Raw genomic sequence first — 19,947 nt, forward strand, 5'->3', positions numbered from 1 at the left:
AAATAAAATCTACATTTTTCATAAGAAGGGGAATTAATGTTATTTAAATGATGAAACAAGCAAGTAGAAGCAAATTACAGTTGCATGTCATTTTACAATGGGATATATTCTTAGAAATGTGTCATAAGTTGATTTTGTTGTGTGAATGTCATTGAGTGTGTTTATACAAACCTAGATGATCTAGCCTACTGCACACCCAGGCTCTATGGTATAGCCTATTGTTCCACAGGGATGTGCACAGTCCATTGTTGATCAAAATGTCATTACACGGCACATAACTGCATTTAGAGATATGGTAGAAACCATTAGAAAAACTAGAATTAGAAATGATTTTTTAAATGGTGGCTTCTGGTGAGGAATGTGAAGAAGACTGCTTTCCACTATTTCCTTTGCTTTTTGTGTGTATTACTTTGATAAATCTAGTAAGACAGTTATGAGCTTCCAGGATGTATTATTCTCATCTACTTGAATTTTGAGTTTGTGGCATTATGAATAACCCAAGAATAATGTCTATAGTCTGTCTTATCTGTGCTGCAGCCGATAGTGACCACTGTTTCCAAATTACTCACAGGAATTATAGCTGTATCACTGCTTAATTATTATAGAGCTTCTCAATTATGATTTTATAATTACTTTCTTATAATTACTTTCTTCTTAACTTTATTTATAGAGACATTTTAATTAGAAACAAGGCAGGTTTACAGTTACATTGTACACAGACAAGTGGAAAGTTATGAACATCTGAAAAACAACTAGTTTTATCAAATTGAAAGTAGACTAATCAGTCACCAGGCATGGTGGTGCACACTTTATTCCAGTGACTTGGGAGGCTGAGGCAGAAGGATGCAAGTTCAAAGTCAGCCTTACCAATTTAGTGAGGCCTTAAGCAACTTGGTGAGACCCTATCTCTAAATAAAATACAAAAAAATGAAGGGGCAGGGGAGGAGCCTGGGACTATGGCTCAGTGGTTAAGTGCCCTGAGTTCAACCCCCAGTACCACCCACAAATAGACTAATCAATGCTAAAAGTGGAATTTTCAAAAGCATTCATTAATTATCCTGCCTGAGGCATTATTTCTTAAACAATAAAATAAAGTTAGTTTTGTTTTTTTTGCTTTACTTGCATGTCTTATAAACATTGCCTTTTGGGTAGAGCTGAAAAAAAATCCAAGATTCATCTTTTAAATGTAAAATTTAGCTATTGAAAAATTGACTGTAACTTCTCCTTTTAAAACTATAATATCTGAGATCTTTAAAAGGCATTTCACTATTTCTGTTCATAAAATGTTTATTAATACCCTCTCTTTAAAAACTCTGATAACAATTTTTCTATGTCTCTCAGGTTTCTTTTTTTCCCCTCAAAATCTAGATACTCCAATGCATACTATCTGCTAAGTATTTTAGAGCTAAGAACCTCTGTTCTGAGAAAGGATCCTATAGGTTTTTGTTTGGTTTTATATCACACAGCAACCTTATATATTATTTCACATAGAGGAGGTCAAAAAAGCATGTCATACTGAATCATATTAAGTATTAGAATATATCATATGATATCATTTTAATAGGACTAGCTCAACCTTGAGTGAAAAGAACAGCTTATGATGTAAGACTGATCAATCACATAAATCATATAATTGAAAGTAACTGTTCTGTCAGATGTGTTTGTGTGACCAAATGAAGTCTCTCCATCTATTCTGTATGCACTGGTGTCTATTCTGCCAGACACTGTGCTGGGTTCCTATGCCCACAAAGATGGACAAGATCCCTCCCTCGGCAGCCACTCCAGCCAAGTGGAGACAGCCGACCAGTGAGTGGAGTTACAAAATGATGTGCCCCGGACTTGGACAGGTCTAAGTTTTCTTTCCTTTTCACTATTTGAGTGATGGAGGTGTCTTGGCGTTGAGGAATAGAGAGTCGAAGGCTTTTCAACATAGCAATTAGCAAGAGAGGTATTCATTTACCTTGTAGAAAGAATCTGATTTAGGCCTTTGTGCTGAAACACAGAAAATTATTCTGCGCTAGGAGACCTCAGGGAACTCCTCCAGGATGTGGGGCCCTCAGAAGTGGAGCCCTGATCCCAGGGAGGCAGGAGGAGTAGAAAAGCCCCTTGGGGGCGGCGGGTAGAGACAGGAGCAGGCAGGGGACTCCTAGACCTCTACAGGGGCGGATTCTACATGGATTGAAAGGTGACTTGGTGGGAAATCAAAGGCAGCTAATCTGCATGATCGGCCTACTTTGAGATTTTGCTACCTTCTTAGATGCTGGGGACATGAACTGTCATTACTGTGGTGCAAGTGTTCACAGCATCCCACAGGGACCCGTGGGATGAGAAAAGGAGGGACTGCCCAGCTCAGGCTGTACAACAGATGTGAGAGAACAATAAAGACAGAAGAAGATATTTAGGAATGTGAATGGTTCAGCGAGGCTCAGCACAGACCGTGCATCCAAAGAAGCCTTCATGTTCAGGAACAATAAATTATTGACTCTTTTTACCTTGGGCAGATTTGGGGCCAGGAAGTGCAACTCAGTGTTGAGCAAAAGAATTTCCCTTTGAGGATGAAGAAAAAAAGAAAAGGTGGGCTGCGATGTTCTCAGGGATACCAGCCACCGGGGACAGAGACTTGTAGTATTCGTCTTCCCCATCCAGCACTTTGAGATGGCTGCAACAAAGAAACGAAGAGGATTTTTCATCAGAAAAAGCAAACAAATAGCATAGTCTTCCCGGAGGCAGCAAAGTTATGTGAGAAGTTGGAATGGGATTGGGTTCCAACACTGGAGGGGAGGGCACTTAGGTATCACAAGGGTTCACAGCACAGAGAGGTAGGGGGCTCCGTCACATACTGACAAGGGGTCCATTTTAGTATTATCTAGATGTTGGGATCATCTTGAAACTTGATTTATGTAATTAAATTGCTTATTTCCATCTGGTTTCTTGTAGATGAAAAAATTCTCCTCCTGATCTCCCCCAGTTCTCAAAACAGTACCGATTATCTACTTCCCTGCTGTTCTCAGTAGAGATGCTAACAACAGATGAGCTACAAGCTAACTTCTTACTGTCCTCTCTTTCTCCATTGGGGGAAATTTTCTTTTGTGCATGTTTTAAGGCCCAGGGTAGGATAATGCGAGCAGGAAGCAGCCCATTTGCACTCAGAAGAATCCTCTTATTTGTGGAAAGAGAATTGAATACAACCCGCTACCTGTCTTCAATTATGAAGAAAGTACAATTCCCTAGAATAATTAGGAGAAATAACATTTGCCCTTAGGTGACAATCTCAGCCTTTCCGGACAAAATAGATTCAAGTTTTGTATACTTGCTACTGTGAAAAGTCGTTTCCAATGTCAATAACAGTGGCAATATCCGGATTGAATATTTTTAGAAGCCTCTCTGGAAAGTTTTGCCTTTTCTGTAATATCACAAAGGACCCCTTCTGTTTACAGTTGCTTAGAACTAAGAAGACAGATATTTACCCAAGTTTTCTTGGCTTCCTCTTGCTCCCTTGATATTCTAGAGTTCCCTGTGGAGAGGGCCAAGAACACACAGTCAAAGCAAAGCAGCAAGTCGTTAATTTTTAATTCAAAGTGATTTTGTGTTGAATGCAAGCAGATGCTGATAATATCAGAAGTCACAGCATAATTTTTTTGATCAAAGGGCTCAAGTGAGCCTGATGAAGCATGCATCTTGCTCGTCTTTGATAAACCACATCAATTATTCACCGTGAAGGCAGACATCCTGACATGAAAGCAACAGATAAAGAGCCTAAGCACATGTTCACGAGGAGAGCATAAGAGAGTGGGGGTGGGGCTGGAGGGGCTGGAACAGGTATTAATAACAGAATTATTAACTGGAAACAAAGCCAGCGAAGCAGCTTTATGGCCACTTTGAACTCACATTTAACTGGTTATAGTACATGGTGTCCTCAGGGCTACTCAACATTTTGGGCTGCTGACAGCGTCGGCGAGGTGTTCGCTGCTTCTGTGCAAGACCATCTTCTGAACCTGCAACCAGACAGCAACACTTGACTGTAAGCCGTCCCAGGTGTGGGGGGAATTAAGTGAAAAATGGCTTTTCACACAAATGCACTCAGGAGGAGCCGCGACCTGTTTTAATGGGCGCGGGGAGCTTTGCAGCAACTAGGAGAAATGTCATCCGAAAAGCACACGCTCAGGAATCGCTAAGTGTAAACACAGGCTGCGGTCTGTAACTTTGCCTTCATATTTCTGATCTGAATCAGCAGTCTGGCGTGACAGAAAGCAAATTGGTGTGTCCTTACTGGTGAGGGAGAGGTTGGTGGTCAGCCTCTGCCAAGGAGAGCGCCTTCGGTGCAATAACTCCATTAGGACGACCAAGGCAATCTGGGATTGTTTGCACCACATCCTACAGTGAGAGTTCAAAGACATCTGGAGCACACATACTCTTGGGAAGATGAGAAGCAAATCTTTTGGTGGGATACACTTTGGGGGAAAATAGCTTGAGCTAGTATTTACCAAAGTGCTTTGAACACTACCACTGATCCATGCAGTTTCTGTAGAATGTGTCTAGGAGGGGAAGGAGGGTGATCCCATGTCATGGAGCAGCCCTCTCTCTGTTAGTCTTGATTTAAGAACCCTGGACCAAGAGTGCACTGGAGATTAGGAAACCACGTGTCAGATGAACTTCTGATTCGTTCCCCTCCCAAGGGAATGAGTTTTGTGGACTCTGCTGCCCTTTTGGTCGTATATCTGAATCCAGATCCAGCAGTTCTAACGGCTCGCCAACACTCACACTCACAGATACAGTCACAGTCACAGAACATTGTCTGCGGGAATCCCAGCGCTGTGAGGAAGAGAGTGTTTCCTGAACAGGGTGTTTATGATGAACTAATTGTTCATCAAAAAGAGTTAGAGATCTGTATTTTGAATCTTCTCTTAAGCTTCAATAGAGATTTTCATTACTGAAGGAAATTCTGGGGGATTCTTTTCCCTGTACATTTTACATACTCTGTTTTGGAATTTTAATTTAAATTTATTTTTAATAGTTACAAAAAAAAACACATTAAATTTTACATATTAATGGGGTACCATGGGCTGTTTCCGTACTTGCATATACACCATGTAATGTTTCCATCAGGTTAAACATATCTATCTCTTCATTTATCATTTCTTTTTCTTTATGGTGTAAAGAGTCAACTTTGTTTCTTCTAGCTTTATGAAATGTACAGTAGATTACTATTACCTATAGTCCTCCAACTGTGGGATGGCCAATCAGAACATCTTACTCCTAACTATAACTCAGTACCCATTGATCAACCTTTTACCATCTTTGACTCCCTGCTATTCTTCCCAGCCTCTGGTAACCAAAATTCTACTCTCAGCTTCCATGAGATCAACATTTTTATATTTTGCTATGAGTGAGATCATGCAGTACCTGTCTTTCTCTTCCTGACTTATTTCACTTAGCACAATTATCTCCAGTTGCATCTGTGTTGTTGCAAATGACAGAATTTCATTCTTTGTTATGACTAAATAGTATTCCAAGGTGACTATGTACCACTCCTTCCTCTTCCTTTCATCCCTTCTTTTCTTGGAGATTGAACAAAGGGCCTTTCACATACTAGGTAACTGCTCTACTACTGAGCTACATTTGCAGCCCTTTTTCATTTTGTGACAGGGTCTAAGTTGTTCTCTGATCTTGAATTTGCAATCCTCCTGCCTCGGCCTCCTGAGTTGCTGGGATTTTAATTATGAGACCTGGCACCTGGCCTCCACATCTTCTTTATCTAGTCATCAGTTGGTAAGATGCTAAGGTTGTTTCCGTTTCTCGGCTTAATGAATAGTGTTTCCATGAACATGGGAGGGTAGATGTCTCTTCAACATACTCATTTCACTTCTTTTGGGTAAATAATAGGATTACTGAATCACATGGTAGTTCTGTTTTTAATTTTTTGAGAAAACTCCATACTCTTTTCCAAACTGACCCATTAATTTATATTCCTACAAACAATGTATAAGTGTTTCTTTCTTTCCACATCCTCAACAGCACTTGTTATCTTTTTGCCTTTTTAGGAAGAGCCATTCTTGGCAGGGCAGAAACACATGCTTGTAATCCCAGAGTTTGGGGAGGCTTGAAGCAGGAGGATCACAAGTTCAAGGTCAGATTCAGCAACTTAGTGAGACCTTGCTTAAAAAATAAAAAATATAAAAAGGGCTATGGATGTGTACTCAGTGTTAGAGCACCCCTGGGCTCAATCTCAGTATTGCCAAAAAACCCAAACCCCAAACCAAAACATAACAAAAGTCTCAAAGAATAACCATTCTTACTTGAATGAAGTGATATCTCATTGTGGTTTTAATTTGCATTTCTCTTATTATTGGTAATGTTGATTTAGTTTTTTATATACCTGGTGACCTTTTCTATATCTTCTTTTGAGAAATGTCTATTTGAGTCTATTGCCCATTTTGAAATTGGGTTTGTGGGTTTTTTGTTTGTTTGTTTGTTTGTTTTTGCTATTGAGTGTTTTGAGTTCCTTATATATTTCAGACACTAATCCCTTGTCAGATGTATAGTTTGCTTGCAAGTATTTTCTCCCATTCTGTAGGTGGTATCTTTTCTTGGCTGATTGTTTCCTTTGCTGAACTGTAGCTTTTTAGTTTGCTTAATCTCATTTGTCTATTTTTGCTTTTTTTTTTTTTTCTTCCTAGAGTTTTATTCAAAAAAATCATTGCACATTCCACTGTCCTGAAGCATTGTTTTCATGTTTGGGGGAATTTTTAAAATAGAGAGCTATTAGGCAAGGACCATAGGAAATAGCAAATTATCTGTTTTCTAAGTGTTTGAAGTTGTTTTTTTTTTTTTTTGGCGGGGGGGCAGGTTGGGGATTAAACTCAGAGGCACTCAATCACTGAGCCTGAGCCACATCCCCAGCCCTATTTTGTATTTTATTTAGAGACAGAGTCTCACTGAGTTGCTTAGCACCTTGCTATTGCTGAGGCTGGCTTTGAACTTGTGGTCCTCCTGCCTCAGCCTCCCAAGCCACAGGGATTACAGACATGCACTACCATGCCTAGTTAGTATAAAGTTTTGTATCTTGATTTTTCTTGAATTGTATAAGTGTGTGTGTGTGTGTGTGTGTGTAATGAACATACAATTATATATAATATACATAATTATATATATATTTGGACAACATTAATCCTTTATTTTCTTGAATTTGAACATATCTGTGTTTGGAAAAGACAACAGATTTTAAAAGCTGTTCATCTGACTATTCTTTTTTTTTTTTTTTCAACAGAAAGACTGAGGCTCATAAATGTTGAATGACTCATTTTAGATCAAGTGGCAAGGTGAAGACCCAACCCTAGATCTCTTACACCTCGTGTATGTGTGTGTTTGTGTGTGTGTGTGTGTGTGTGTGTGTGTGTGTGTTTAACCTCAGCATATTGTCTTACAAGAAACTTTTAAAGCCAAAAGTCTAAACAGAAGCTCCATGAAAACATATTAATTAACATAGCAAACCCCCCTTGCTTTCCCAGAGTTTCCACAGCTTTCACAAACATTCCTGTCTTCAGGAACATGGTGCAGAGCCCGGTCTGTTGCAGTCTTTGTCAGAATTAATATGGGTTCCTTTTAATAGTTCCAACACACCCACTTCCTGTTAGCTTTGCAACATCCATATTCTGAAGGGTGGTAGTGTGGGGGTAGGTGTGAGAACCCTTGTGTCGTTTCCTTTCTGATTTATAGATTAATGAACAGAAGTCTCCAGAGGTAGGGTTGCTGGTGTGAACAGGCACTAGAGGTCTGACATCTGCTCTTTCTTAGACCTTCCAATATTGCTGGAATTCTATCCATGATAATTCAAAAGACTGATCTAAAATAGTTTTTGGGTTCAGCTGGAGTTCAGCCCAGTTCAGCTGGACTTTATATAATGTTTACACTTGATCAGAGGCTTTTATTTATATTCTTTCAAGTGGCAAAGTTTAATATAAGATGTGGTTCTCGACTTTTGCTCTGAATGACTTTACTCTTCCCACGGGCTGGTATTCTCCTGATTGTTGGAAGGAATTAAGTTATTGGCTAGAATTTTATCAATTCTAAGATATCTTACATACATTAAAAAGAACTGTTGTGATCATATGGCATTTACACTATACTAGAATCTGGCAAAACTGATTGCCTAGTTTAGCACTGGATTTTAATTTTAATTTTTTTTAAGTTCAATATCTCCATGGCATGACAATCTGCAAGGAGTGCTGCAACTTCTAGGTACTTTGCCATTGGGGAAAAAATCCAAATGTCACTGATACATGACCAATTTTAAGCAACCAAATAAATATTTGGGAAAAAGTTATTATTTAATAAATACTGTTGGGCTGGGCTTGGTGGTGCATACCTATAATCCCAGCGACCTGGGAGGTTGAAGCAGGAGGACTGCAAGCTTAAGGCCAGCCTCAGCAACTCAATGAAGTCCTAAGTAACTTAGTGAGACCCTGTCTCAAAATAAAAATATAAAAAGTGCCGGGGATGTGGCTCAGTAGTAAAGTACCAAAAATAAATAGATAAATAAATAAATAAATAAAATTAAAATAAATTAATTAAAACAGTAAATACTGTTGGAACAATTTGATATTGGTATGAAAAATACATAAATTCAGATATGATAACACTTAATCCTATATGCAAGGTACTTTGCTGAATATCGTGGGGGAAGACAAAGGGAAATAAGACAAAGTACCCGCTTTCACTCTAGTAGAGGACCATGAGTCTTGAGAAGGTAGCAGCTAGTGCTGCTGAACACAAATTAGTTGTTTAAAAAATTGTAAATCTTTATTTTTCTTATCGAACCTCTTGATTTTTACATGCTGCAAAAAAATTCAGATAAGCTCTACAGTTAAACATTTTAGACATTCCCATACAAACTTTAGAAAGAAAGAAAGACTGTTTATTTCCACTGTGGAAGGAGATATTAGTGATAAGGTTAGGTTCAATTATATAAAGTCAAATAATCCAGATGATGAACACTTGTACAACTAAAATAAAAGGAAATGCAACAGAAACATAAAAACAATTAAAATAAATACCCAGAAAAGTCTAAATCCATAATATAGATGGTCTGAAAAAAGAGAGAGACAGAGAAACATTTATAATCATCTCTGTATCTGCAGATTTTATATCCATGAATCACAAATATATGTGTGTGTGTGTGTGTGTGTGTGTGTGTGTGTGTGTGTATGTGGCCCTGGGTTCAATTCCCAGAACCAAATATAATACGGACAACACATAATATATTATATTATATATGAAATATATAATACATACCATATACATAATATGACATATATTTGGTACTTGGGATTGAATCCAGGATCCTGTGTATGCTAAGCACACACTTGATCATAGGCTCTACCACTGAGCTATACCCCAAACCTCAAAAACATTTGAAAAAAAAGATTATGTCTCTACTAAACATTTACAGACTTTTTTCTTGGCAGTAATTTCTAAATGGCATAACAACTATTTACGAAGCAGTTAATGTTGGATTAGGTGTTATAAGTAATCTAGAGATGCTTTAAGGTGTATGGGAAGACTTGCATAGGTTATATGCAAATACTATGGCATTTTATATAAATGACTTGAACATCTTCAGAACTTAGTCTTTGTTGGGTCTTAGTGAAATCCCCCACAGATGCCAAGGAATGGGGACTGTATGTTGAGTTATAGTTAGGAAATGAGATACTGAATGATGTTCAGTGACCCCAACAAAGAATTGAATGAAAACAATTACAACTACTTCTCTATTAATGACTCCAAAGTTCAAAAGACAATGTGGGAGGGGTCTCAGTAAACAGTGAGTCATGAATTCACAGATTTCATCCCTCCTCAAGTGACACTTCACAACAAATATCAAGAGCTAAGCAACTTGTCCATCTCTCATAAGTGTCTTTCAGCCAAAACAAACTCTCCAGTTTGTAATACATAGGTTGCTGCATCCCTACTGAGCTTTTTAAAGTTTATTATGTCACGAATCTCAGTTTGTACTTAACATAGGTCTATTTCTTTTTTCAAGAATCCCTGTGCCTTTTGAGTTCATATTTGAAATCTTCAACATATCCTTCTTTTCTGAGTTATAGATTTTTACAATAAACTAAAGCTAAACTTCCAGAAAAGCAAAAAAAAAAAAAAAATCTGAACAGCATTTCAGAGCACTGGGAAACTCAATACTCCCTACTCCGGAACCCCAAATCCTCACACTGTGTGACTGCACTCTTGTCTAAGCCTTGTTGAGAGATAAATAACTGAATTCAGTCAATTTGTTTTATAACTTCAAACAATGGGTTTGGAACTTCCATATTTCTTTTCTCTGTATTGGACATGCAGGTAGATCCAAGCTAGAGTTGCCACTTAAAGCACAGGACACCCAGTTAAATTTGGTAGCAAACGATGCTTTTTTTTAATAATCTTAATATGTCCCATGCCATATTTGAGATATACTTATGTTAAAAAAAAAAGGATTGGTTGTTTTTCTAAGGTTCAGACCTAGAAATTTGGCACCTTGAAAGGCACAATTTTAAACCACAAATCAGGCTTTTTGTTCTCTCCTACGATCCTAAGAAAATGACTTCCACTGCTCCATTTTGACTGCGAGTTACAACTATTTTGGCTACAGGTACTCTCCCCTACACTGTCCTCTAAAACTGAATGTTTTACTTGGCACAGATATACCAGTTTTGGTAAGTTTCCTAGCAAGATTGCAGGTACAAGAGGTCATAAGGGCGAGCAGGATGGGACATGCAGCCCAACATTCCCTGGCTTGGTGGGACGGTATGGGTTCTTGGTCTCTGAGAAATGAGTAGGTAGTGAATAGGAGTCCTGGGATGCAGGAGAGAACCCGTGGGAGGGCTACCATCCCTGGCACCCCCTGTGGGTCCTCAATCGGCATGGATATCTTCTGGATAGTATAACTGCTGATCTGATTGCCACTTTGTGGATGAGGCATTCCCAGGGTCACCTGCCAAGCAAAACAACTCCTTGAAGCAAACAGTGTTCAGTGTTCTAGATTTACATATGGCAAATCCCATAAGGGGTTACCAGATATACTCCTGGGGCATTAAATGGGATTAGTGTTACACAATTGATTTACAGAGCTCTGCCGATTCTGCATAAAGGGAGGTGCATCATTTCTCTGACCCTGGTTCTCAGGGCATTTGAAGGGCTCCCCCTTTGAAGGGCTCCCCCATGCCCCCCCCCCCCCCCCAAAGCAGCCCATGCTACATGGTTCTCCAGAGGATTCCACCAGTAGCTTCCAGATGATCTGTCTTTTCTGGCTCTGTACCTCTTTCCCCTATCATTTTGTCTGGAGGTAGCAAATCATGTTTTGTAAAGAATCTTTTTCTTTACTTCATCTCATTTCAGGAAGGACAAATAACCTGAGATAACAGAGGCATAAGGAGATTGAGAGATTAAACAGAAGTTAGAGGCAAAGCTCAACTAGGAATTCAGGTTTCTCAATATCTGAATGGAGGATTTCTTTTATACTATACCAGTTACTCAACTTTTAACATACCAATGCCCAGATCAAAGCTTGGACAACAACATTTTTATATTAAAAAATCTCTTTTGGTGCTTCAAATGGGCAACCAGAGTTGAGAATCGCAGTACTTAACCATATTAAATCTCTCCTTCCCAATAAGTACCACATTGGCAGAAAGTCAGTGCTAATCTATACTACTTTACAAATGCAGTCTAAGGAAGGATCTTTCCAATGTGTTGCAACACGACTTGTTTCTGATAGGCCTTGAGGCATGGGCTATTTCAGAGCCTTCACAGGGAGGATGAGGGGGAATTATCAGATTTCTAAATTTAAGTCATGACATAGGGAGAATAAGCCTCTGGGGTTTGGCCCCTTGCTTTCATGGTGGAGGGACAAGAGGACTAGGAAGCTTAGGTCCCTCCATTTCTCCCATCAAAGACAGGGCTAGAGCTCACGATTCCTGATTCAGAACTCTGATCTATGCCTCTGTTATAATGCATATTGTTTTACTGAGACTTCCTCAGAAGTTTTCACCTCACCAAGTCTAACTTCACAGGGGACTAAGGAGTTTGTTCAATGGGCTTCTAGAAAACACACACACACACACACACATACACACACAACCAGAAAGACAGATTTTCTCTTGGGGTGCATGTAATTCAGATCTTGCTTTCTAAGATGAAAGGAAAGCTACAAATTTTCCCAGTTGCCATGTTATGTCATGAACAATCTTCTTCAAAATTGCAGCATTGCTACAAAGAAAACAATCCTGAGTTTAAATTAGTGCCTGTGGAAGATGTTGGAGTTATAAACTGTCAATGTGGAATTTTCTACTTATTAGTTAGGGAGGTGGCAAGAACTTTCTCTGAAAACCGTTTCATAGCTCAGGGCTTGGTACCCATTCAACAAAGAATGATTGAATGAATGAATGAATGAATGGTGACTATTCCCTGTTTTTCTTTAGATCTCTTCCACTTATTGCAGCCTACCCTTTGATTCCCAGATTCTTAATCAGGATGTTGTTGTCAAGGCTTCTAATAGGAAAAGGGCCTTTCCTATTCTGGGACACCTTAGGAACTTGCAGTATACCAAAGAGGGAAATGAAATCAGCCTTTTAAAAGCAAAAATCTTTAGTATTTCTTTTTAAAAGGGTCTGTTTGGTATTTTTCTGGACTATGTTTTCAATTTTGAACCCAAAAAATCAGCCGTCCATTTAATCTGGGTTACAACTTTTGTCCCCACTTAATGATAAAGTCATGAATATTTTTCCATGCTATTAGCCTACTTTAAAATAGTATCTTTTAGAGTTTTATTTTTTACCGTAATAAATGAACATGATGTTCAAATAAATGAAGTATGAAAAGTCCAATTTTTTTCGACCCTCTGATTCTCTTTTCAAAATAGTAACAACTGCTGGTACAAGTTTCTCACATCTTCTAGAAAGAGTTTAAATGTCATAATTTCTAATGGTTCATTGGTATTTCATTTAATGGATGAATCATAATTGATTTATATAATTTCCTGTTTTGGGTATAGAAGTTGTTTCCAATATTTTTCTAAAATAAACAATGCTTTGAGGAATGTATTTATAGTTTGATCTTTGACAAACCTGTATTCTTTCTTAAGATAAATTTCTAAAAGCAAAACTATTTTGACCAAGAAAGATGCAGATATTTAAAACTTTTGATTTGTTTTTCCATTTGTCATCCAGAAAGTATGTAGCAAAATATTATTCTGCCTCTTGCTTTTAAGATGACCTGTTTTGACAGTCCTCACCAGCATGGGACAGATCTATATAAAGAAATCTAGTAATTCAGTAGCTGCAAAAATAGCAACACGTTTATATTTTTATTTGCTTTTCATTGATGACTTGAGAGGCTGAATATTCCTTGCCCATCACATTTATTAACCATTTGTGATCTAGGGTTCCTCTGAAGCTAGGAGCAAGCAGCAGCAAACTTCCTAAGTGTTGGCTGTGGGTGGAACAGGTCATTGCCTGTGTGGTGGGATGGTGGATGAGTGGCCCCCTTGGCTAACTGGTATTGATATTTTAAAAATTAGCATGTTGTAGGTGAGTACACTATCATCAATCTACCTCTCAAACAGATTTTTACTTTATTCAACATTCCCTATATTATTATTATTGTCTTTATTATTTTTGATACCAGCTAATTTCCTCTTTAAATATGCTTCTTTTAAAATGAAACTTTATGTATCTCTATAAATTCACCTCAGTCATTTGCCATAGTTAGAAGTCAAGCACACAGTAAATAAAATGAAAACAAAACAATATCACTGTGCCTATGTAATATTCCTGTAGAAAGTTCTGGGCTTCTTCTTCCTTTTTTTTTTTTTTTTTTTTTGTGTGTGTGTGTGGGGGGGAGGGGTACTAGGGAATGAACCCAGGGGCACTTTATCACTGAGCCATATTTCTAGCCTTTTTTGTTTTTAATTTTGAGAAAGGGTCTAGCTAAATTGCCTATAGCCTCGCTAACTTGTTGAGGCTAGCTTCAAACCTGCCAATCCTCCTGTCTTAGCTTCCAGAGCTACTGGGATTACAGAAGTATGCCACCATGCCTGGTGGTTCTGTGCTTTTTAAAGAAGATCTAGGGACATCTTGATCATTCTAGCCAGTGTTCCAGATCTCTATGAGCCAGACTATTCTTATTACTGTTTGACTCTTCAGTCTCATGGTAACCACACCCATTGTGTCTTTGATGATTAAACGCTATCACTTGATCTTGCCCCCTGGGATCTAATTATCTGATTGCTCTTCCGAATCTCAGTTTGATGACAGCAGTTTCCACTGTAGTCCCTGATCTATAGAGACAGACTACAGAGCTCTTCAAGGATGTTGGGTTTGTTCCCATCACAAATTTGTCTATTTCTTACAGGCTTCATGTGATAAATCCAGCTTAACATCCGAAGCCTATGGATACTTTTCTCCATAGAACACCAAAGCAGTGTTGGCATTTCACCTTTATTTAGTCTACCTTTTTGCCCATGTTTCAGCCAACCAACCTGACTGTTAGAGCCCTTTCTAATCTTTTGAGTTGCAGCATTGAATCTAGAATCTCTGCTTCATGGCCCCATATCAATAAATTCAACCCAAGCCAACTCTATATTCCTTCCACCATTATGCCACATCCTTATTGTCCATTTCCACACATGTTCTCTGGATTTCTGTTGGTATAAATTGGAAAAACATTGTAGTTATTTTGAAGTGCAGCTCAATTCCTTTTAGGTCACGCTTTAAACCTTGCTTTTGGGGCCTGTGGGACTTAACACCCATTATAGTTTCAAAAGCAAAGAGATATGGTGGGGTGGGTCCTGAGGAGAATCAGCAGTACCTTTCAAGGCAAGATCTGTATCCTCTTCCCTTATTTCCTCATCTCAGATTACCGTATTAGTTTTGCTTGATTAGGTTTCAACGGACATTTTCCTTATCTGTTCCCCCTCCCAGGGTGCTCTTCTGGAAGTTGTAGTAGTGAATCAGAACAAAGCTGAAAAGTCATTCTGACTTAGAAAGACTCTTCACAGTGACATATAAACTTAGGGCAAAAGTCGAGGGTCTCAGGAAGGTTAGAACCAGCTAAGTTTTAAAAGACAATCAGAATCAGAGTGCCAGCCATGTTTTGCTTTGGGTCCTCTTTCTTTGTGTTTTTGCATAGCACTCAGAATATTTGCATCATGTCACACCTTTCATTTTAGGAGTTTTTAAATTGCTTATTCTGAGACCTTCCTTGCCACGTTCCCTTATATCAGGTGCTTCCACTTGGTGATGACCGACATCATCTGTGCCTTCCCTAACCTCAGTCACAGGAAGGGCAGGATTTAAGGAGAAAAAGGAGCCCGAACTGTGCCCAGCAGGAAAAGAGCATTAACTCAGCTTTTTGAAAAATGTCAACATGAAAACTCTGAGACCTGAGTCTGATGCTTAGTGGACCCATAATAGGCAGCAGTCTGGGAGGTGTCATTTCTAGATCTCCTAATGAGATGCAAATCACCTAGTGAACTATGGAGGAGCTGGGAAACAATGTCCTGGGTAAAAGCTGATAAAAATGGAATGAAAGAATCTCTTTGAAGGCTGGAATGACATTTTAAATGCTTGCGGGTATGGAACACTAGATAGTGCTGGTTTTACTAAACTAATTGTGCCTGGGTCTTTGATTCCCCAAGGCTGGGGACTCTGGGGCCCTCATTCCCAGCTCTGCCTCACTGTCCTGGTTTGGGTTCCTGCTGATAGCGTGCAAAGCCTGGTGAGCTGTTGTGAAAGCATAGGCCGTGGTGGCAGGGTGGAGGGGGTGGTCAGAAGACCTGAGTATACAAGTTCATGTTTTGGCATTTACTGGTATATGACTTCGGGCAAATCCCTTACTCCTCATGGGTTGCCTGCAAAACAAGGGGAGCTGAACTGGTGGTATAGTGATTTTTTTAACAAAGGATGGTGATGTGGCAAATTACACATTCTCATCTGGAGATCCTAAGCTGTTCTCATTGGAGTCGTGCTCCGTCTTGGTGTGTGAGTGTCTGTGAGCTTTGAGAGGCACGTCTGGTGGAGGTCTGTTGCTGGAAGTGTGTGAAGGTGGGAAAAGGGAGAGAACCATTAGCCGAGAGGCTTTTAAAAAGTCCCTTCCAACTGTAACTGCACAGTAATAGCTACTTAACCTTTGTGGGGCCCCATCTGTGAAACCGACATCAATGCTTTTGACCCTCAGCTTGCTGGAATTTAAAGACAATGAATCAAACTTTGTTCAGGCTTCAGAAGGAAATGTTCTCCATAAATACAACAGAATATCCTTCTAACATGAGTCACTCATTCATCGAGCACACTGCACAAAGTGGGCTCCTCTGAACCCCTTTCCAGGTCATTTGGTTACTGATGGACTAAAAGTACTCATGATAATCTTACCTACTCAGCCTTTGCCCAGCTGTGAGCAAAGACTGCTGTGTACAGGTTAATACCTCACAGCTGTACAAACACCCACCCAGGTCCATAAATTCTTAACTATTTCACACATAAGGAAGGGCAGTCATTAGTATGAATGAGGGCTTGGGGGAGGTTATGCACACAAATGACTAGCAGGTGTGTGTGTGTGTGTGTGTGTGTGTGTGTGTGTGTGTGTGAAAAAGAGAGAGAGAAAGAGTACTTGATCTGAAATAGAAAAGAATGTGACTGATAGACCCAAATGGAATCACAGGTGTGCTTTTCATTTTGCATAAATGAGATGCACAAGTGAAATCATTAAAAAAAAATTGGGAGTGAAAAGTCCCATTATTGTACTTCTCTCAGTCTTAATCTCAAAGCCAAGAAAATTGTCTTTGGATGGTGGGGGAGTTAAATAGAAAATAGTTGTTGGATTATTTTCCTATCTTGGGCTTACTGTTGGGACAAATTTCCTCAGTACATTATAAAATTCAATTTTGTCCAACTCTCTGGTAAACATTTAAAGAGTGGGTACAGATCATTTAGTTCTCTGCTCCAACGAAGAATTTAGACTTCATTTCTTCAGGGTCACACTGACCTCCTAAATTCCTTTGCATCTTTCTCTCACCATCTGATATGAAGTTAATGAAAATCATCATGGAAGCAACGCACAAAAACCTGGCCTCCCTGACCTCCGTGTACTGAGGAAGTTAGTGAGTCCTGAGCCTCTCCCCTCGACTCAATATTCTCAACAAATGAATGTCATCAACCTTTTTCTCCTTTTAAATTCCCATTCTCTGAGTCATTTACCTGATCAATATAGTTATAAGCATGTTCCACTGTTTTTGTCTCCCAAAACAAGCCAAGCTTAACCATAGGAAATACTGCAGCTGTTACCAGTCTCTGTGTACTTGGGTACTTGGGTATCTCCTGTGTTAGACAAGTAATGTAGCCCTTGACAAGGACATTAATCATTGCCTTCCCTCAGGCTTCTTTGCCCTGACTTTATATATGGACACTCCATGAAATGCTCTGGTCGCTAAGTTTGACCAGATTCAAAGACAGTTCCAGTGCAATTTAAGGTTTCCAAAGGAACCTATTTCAGGAGGTTCAAAAGAGTGGCCCTGATTCCAAAGGAAACATTCTCTTAGGGACTAGTTTGTCTTGACTTTGTCAAATAAAGTATTAACAACCAGAAGCCTGGTATCATTTATCTGACAATAAAGAGAAAATTGTTTTCACAAGAGCTCTCCACTGCAGCGACATCAGTGACAGCACTGGGAAATGGGCCACCAGCTCTGACGGGGTGGGAAGCCCTGGCTGACTTGGCAGCGTCTCACCTCCAGTTCTTACAGCCTCATCCTGTGTGAGAGAGGGACCCAGCAGGGAGGGGTTAAGTGGGTTGAGGAGCCAGTCCAGCCATGGGTCACTAGCAATCAAGGACCAGCATTAAAAGGCAGCAGGAGACTAAGGGTCTCTGACAGGCTCAATTCCAGGCACCATCTGGAGGATGGACACTGGCTTAAGAGAGAGAGGGAAAAAAAAAAAAAAACCATAAAAAGGAGTTCATGGAAGCCCCTGTGTGGAGATATAAACATGAGCACTTGTCATTTCCAATTCAAGTCCTTCACTGAAAGTTAAATTATTTTCAGAGTGGTTTATTTTTTGGGGAAGGGGGGTACTTGGGGAAAGGGGGTACTGGGGATTGAACTCAGGGACACTCGACCACTGAGCCACATCCCCAGCCCTGTTTTGTATTTTATTTAGAGACAGGGTCTCATTTTTTCTGAGGCTGGCTTTGAACTCCCGATCCTCCTGCCTCAGACTCCCGAGCTGCTGGGATTACAGGTGTGCACCCAGAGTAGGGACAGTCAGCCACATTTTCAAGTCAGTCCCAGGCCACGATAGACCAGTTACTGGCACCTGGGTTAGGACCAGCCCAGGACCAAGTGTTTGGTCAGGAAACTCCTAAGTCTTTGCTAGTGGCTAGTGTTGGTGGTTAGTGGTCATAACACACACACTGAATACCCAGGTAACCTGCATGTGTGAGGACTGAAGTGTGGGCAGGGCTCCTACAAAGAAACATACTTAACTATGCCCACACAACAATACCATTGGGACTAAAAAGAACAAAGCCAGACAACTTTCCTTAGGCTGTGTCCAAGTGGATCATTTAAGTTGTCATTTTTGATGCAGTGAAAATTTCAAAACAAGCAAGAAGCTGTTCATTTCCTCAGGTAGATCCAAGGTGATCTGTATGAAGAGATGGTAGTCAGGGTGTCGCATGTCACGTGTATCTGGTCATGGGCTTGGTTTACATTACTGATTAAATTGCTTTCTCTTTTTTCTTTTCTTTTTGGCACTGGTGATGGAACCCAGAGCTGCTTTACCATTACCACTGAACCACATCCCTTGTCCTTTTTATTTTGAAATGGGGTCTTGCTAAATTTCTTAGAACTTCACTTAAGTTGCTGAGGCTGGCCTTGAACTTGCAATCTTCCTGCCTCAGTCTCCCAGATCACTGGGATTATAAGCGTGTGCCATCACCCCCAGTGCTTTCTCTTTTTTCTTTTAGACTTTTGGGTCTCCTCTCCCATTCCTATTATCTATAAACATGTAGGAAAGCAAAAAAGGTATTAAAACACAGGATTTTATTTCTTTGTCATAGACCGAGAATGGAAATGACTTATAAGGTGATCCTTAAGCTAATATTACACAGCTTATTTAGACAAGCTTCTAACCTCATTGTGAGAATAACTAATATTATAGTTGAACTCATAAAAAGAATTTGCATTCCAGTTCCTTGTAGCGTGGTTTAACATTAGTCTCCCGTGTGTCTCTTGTTCTGATATGAAAGCAGCCAGAGTAAGGGAGAGGACTCCAGACTGTATTTGTTTTTAGATGGGAAAGTACTTTTCTGATATTGCTGTGATTACCCTTAGGAAACTTTAGGAAGGTTCTAGATGGCTGGGATAGGGAAGGAGTAACAGGAAAGGCTATGGACACTATCCTGAGATACAGGATCCCAGAGAGGTTGGGTCAGGCGATACTGGCTGCTGATCCACTGGTACTGGGGCCCTGCTTGGCGGAGTGCTCAAGGTAGCTGCAAACCAGCAGAAACCCAAGATTCTGAGGGTTGAAGTTGGATCATTTTTAATCATCCTATGCTCACTGTTTCCCAATTTATATCCATAATTGGCCAGCCTGTCAGAGGTAGCATATTAATTAAAGGTCCAGTTATAAAGAACAGAGCTTGTTTAAAGAGACATGCCAAGTCCCAGGGAGGGAACACTGTGGCCATAATAAAAGGCACAGATTCTGCCCTTGAGGTTTCCTCTCTTTTTCATGGTTCTCATGGAAACTTTCAGTTACCCTGGGATATAAATAGGACTATATGAATATGAGTTTTAAGTAACGGAAACCCACCAATGATTAGAGTTAAGGGGTTCCTTGTTTATTTTGTATTCACTATGATGTTTAATAAAAATATCCAAATTTGAAGATTTCTGTTCGTGTG

General features: G+C 39.7%; 1 protein-coding gene across 1 annotated transcript in view; it reads right to left on the minus strand.

Annotated features, from left to right (window-relative positions):
* The window catches only part of Myo3b (myosin IIIB), a 408,160-nt gene that overhangs the window by 22,425 nt on the left and 365,788 nt on the right, over nucleotides 1–19,947 (minus strand). Inside the window, exons 32-34 of the mRNA XM_077110313.1 lie at nucleotides 3,889–3,995; nucleotides 3,468–3,514; nucleotides 2,493–2,659 (exon numbers count right to left, since the gene is read on the minus strand). Coding sequence (XP_076966428.1) covers nucleotides 2,524–2,659; nucleotides 3,468–3,514; nucleotides 3,889–3,995 — 290 coding nt within the window. The 3' untranslated portion in view covers nucleotides 2,493–2,523. The remainder of the gene's footprint in view (nucleotides 1–2,492; nucleotides 2,660–3,467; nucleotides 3,515–3,888; nucleotides 3,996–19,947) is intronic.

The sequence above is a fragment of the Callospermophilus lateralis genome, chromosome 9 (assembly GCF_048772815.1).
Source record: "Callospermophilus lateralis isolate mCalLat2 chromosome 9, mCalLat2.hap1, whole genome shotgun sequence".
NCBI classification, from domain to species: domain Eukaryota; kingdom Metazoa; phylum Chordata; class Mammalia; order Rodentia; family Sciuridae; genus Callospermophilus; species Callospermophilus lateralis.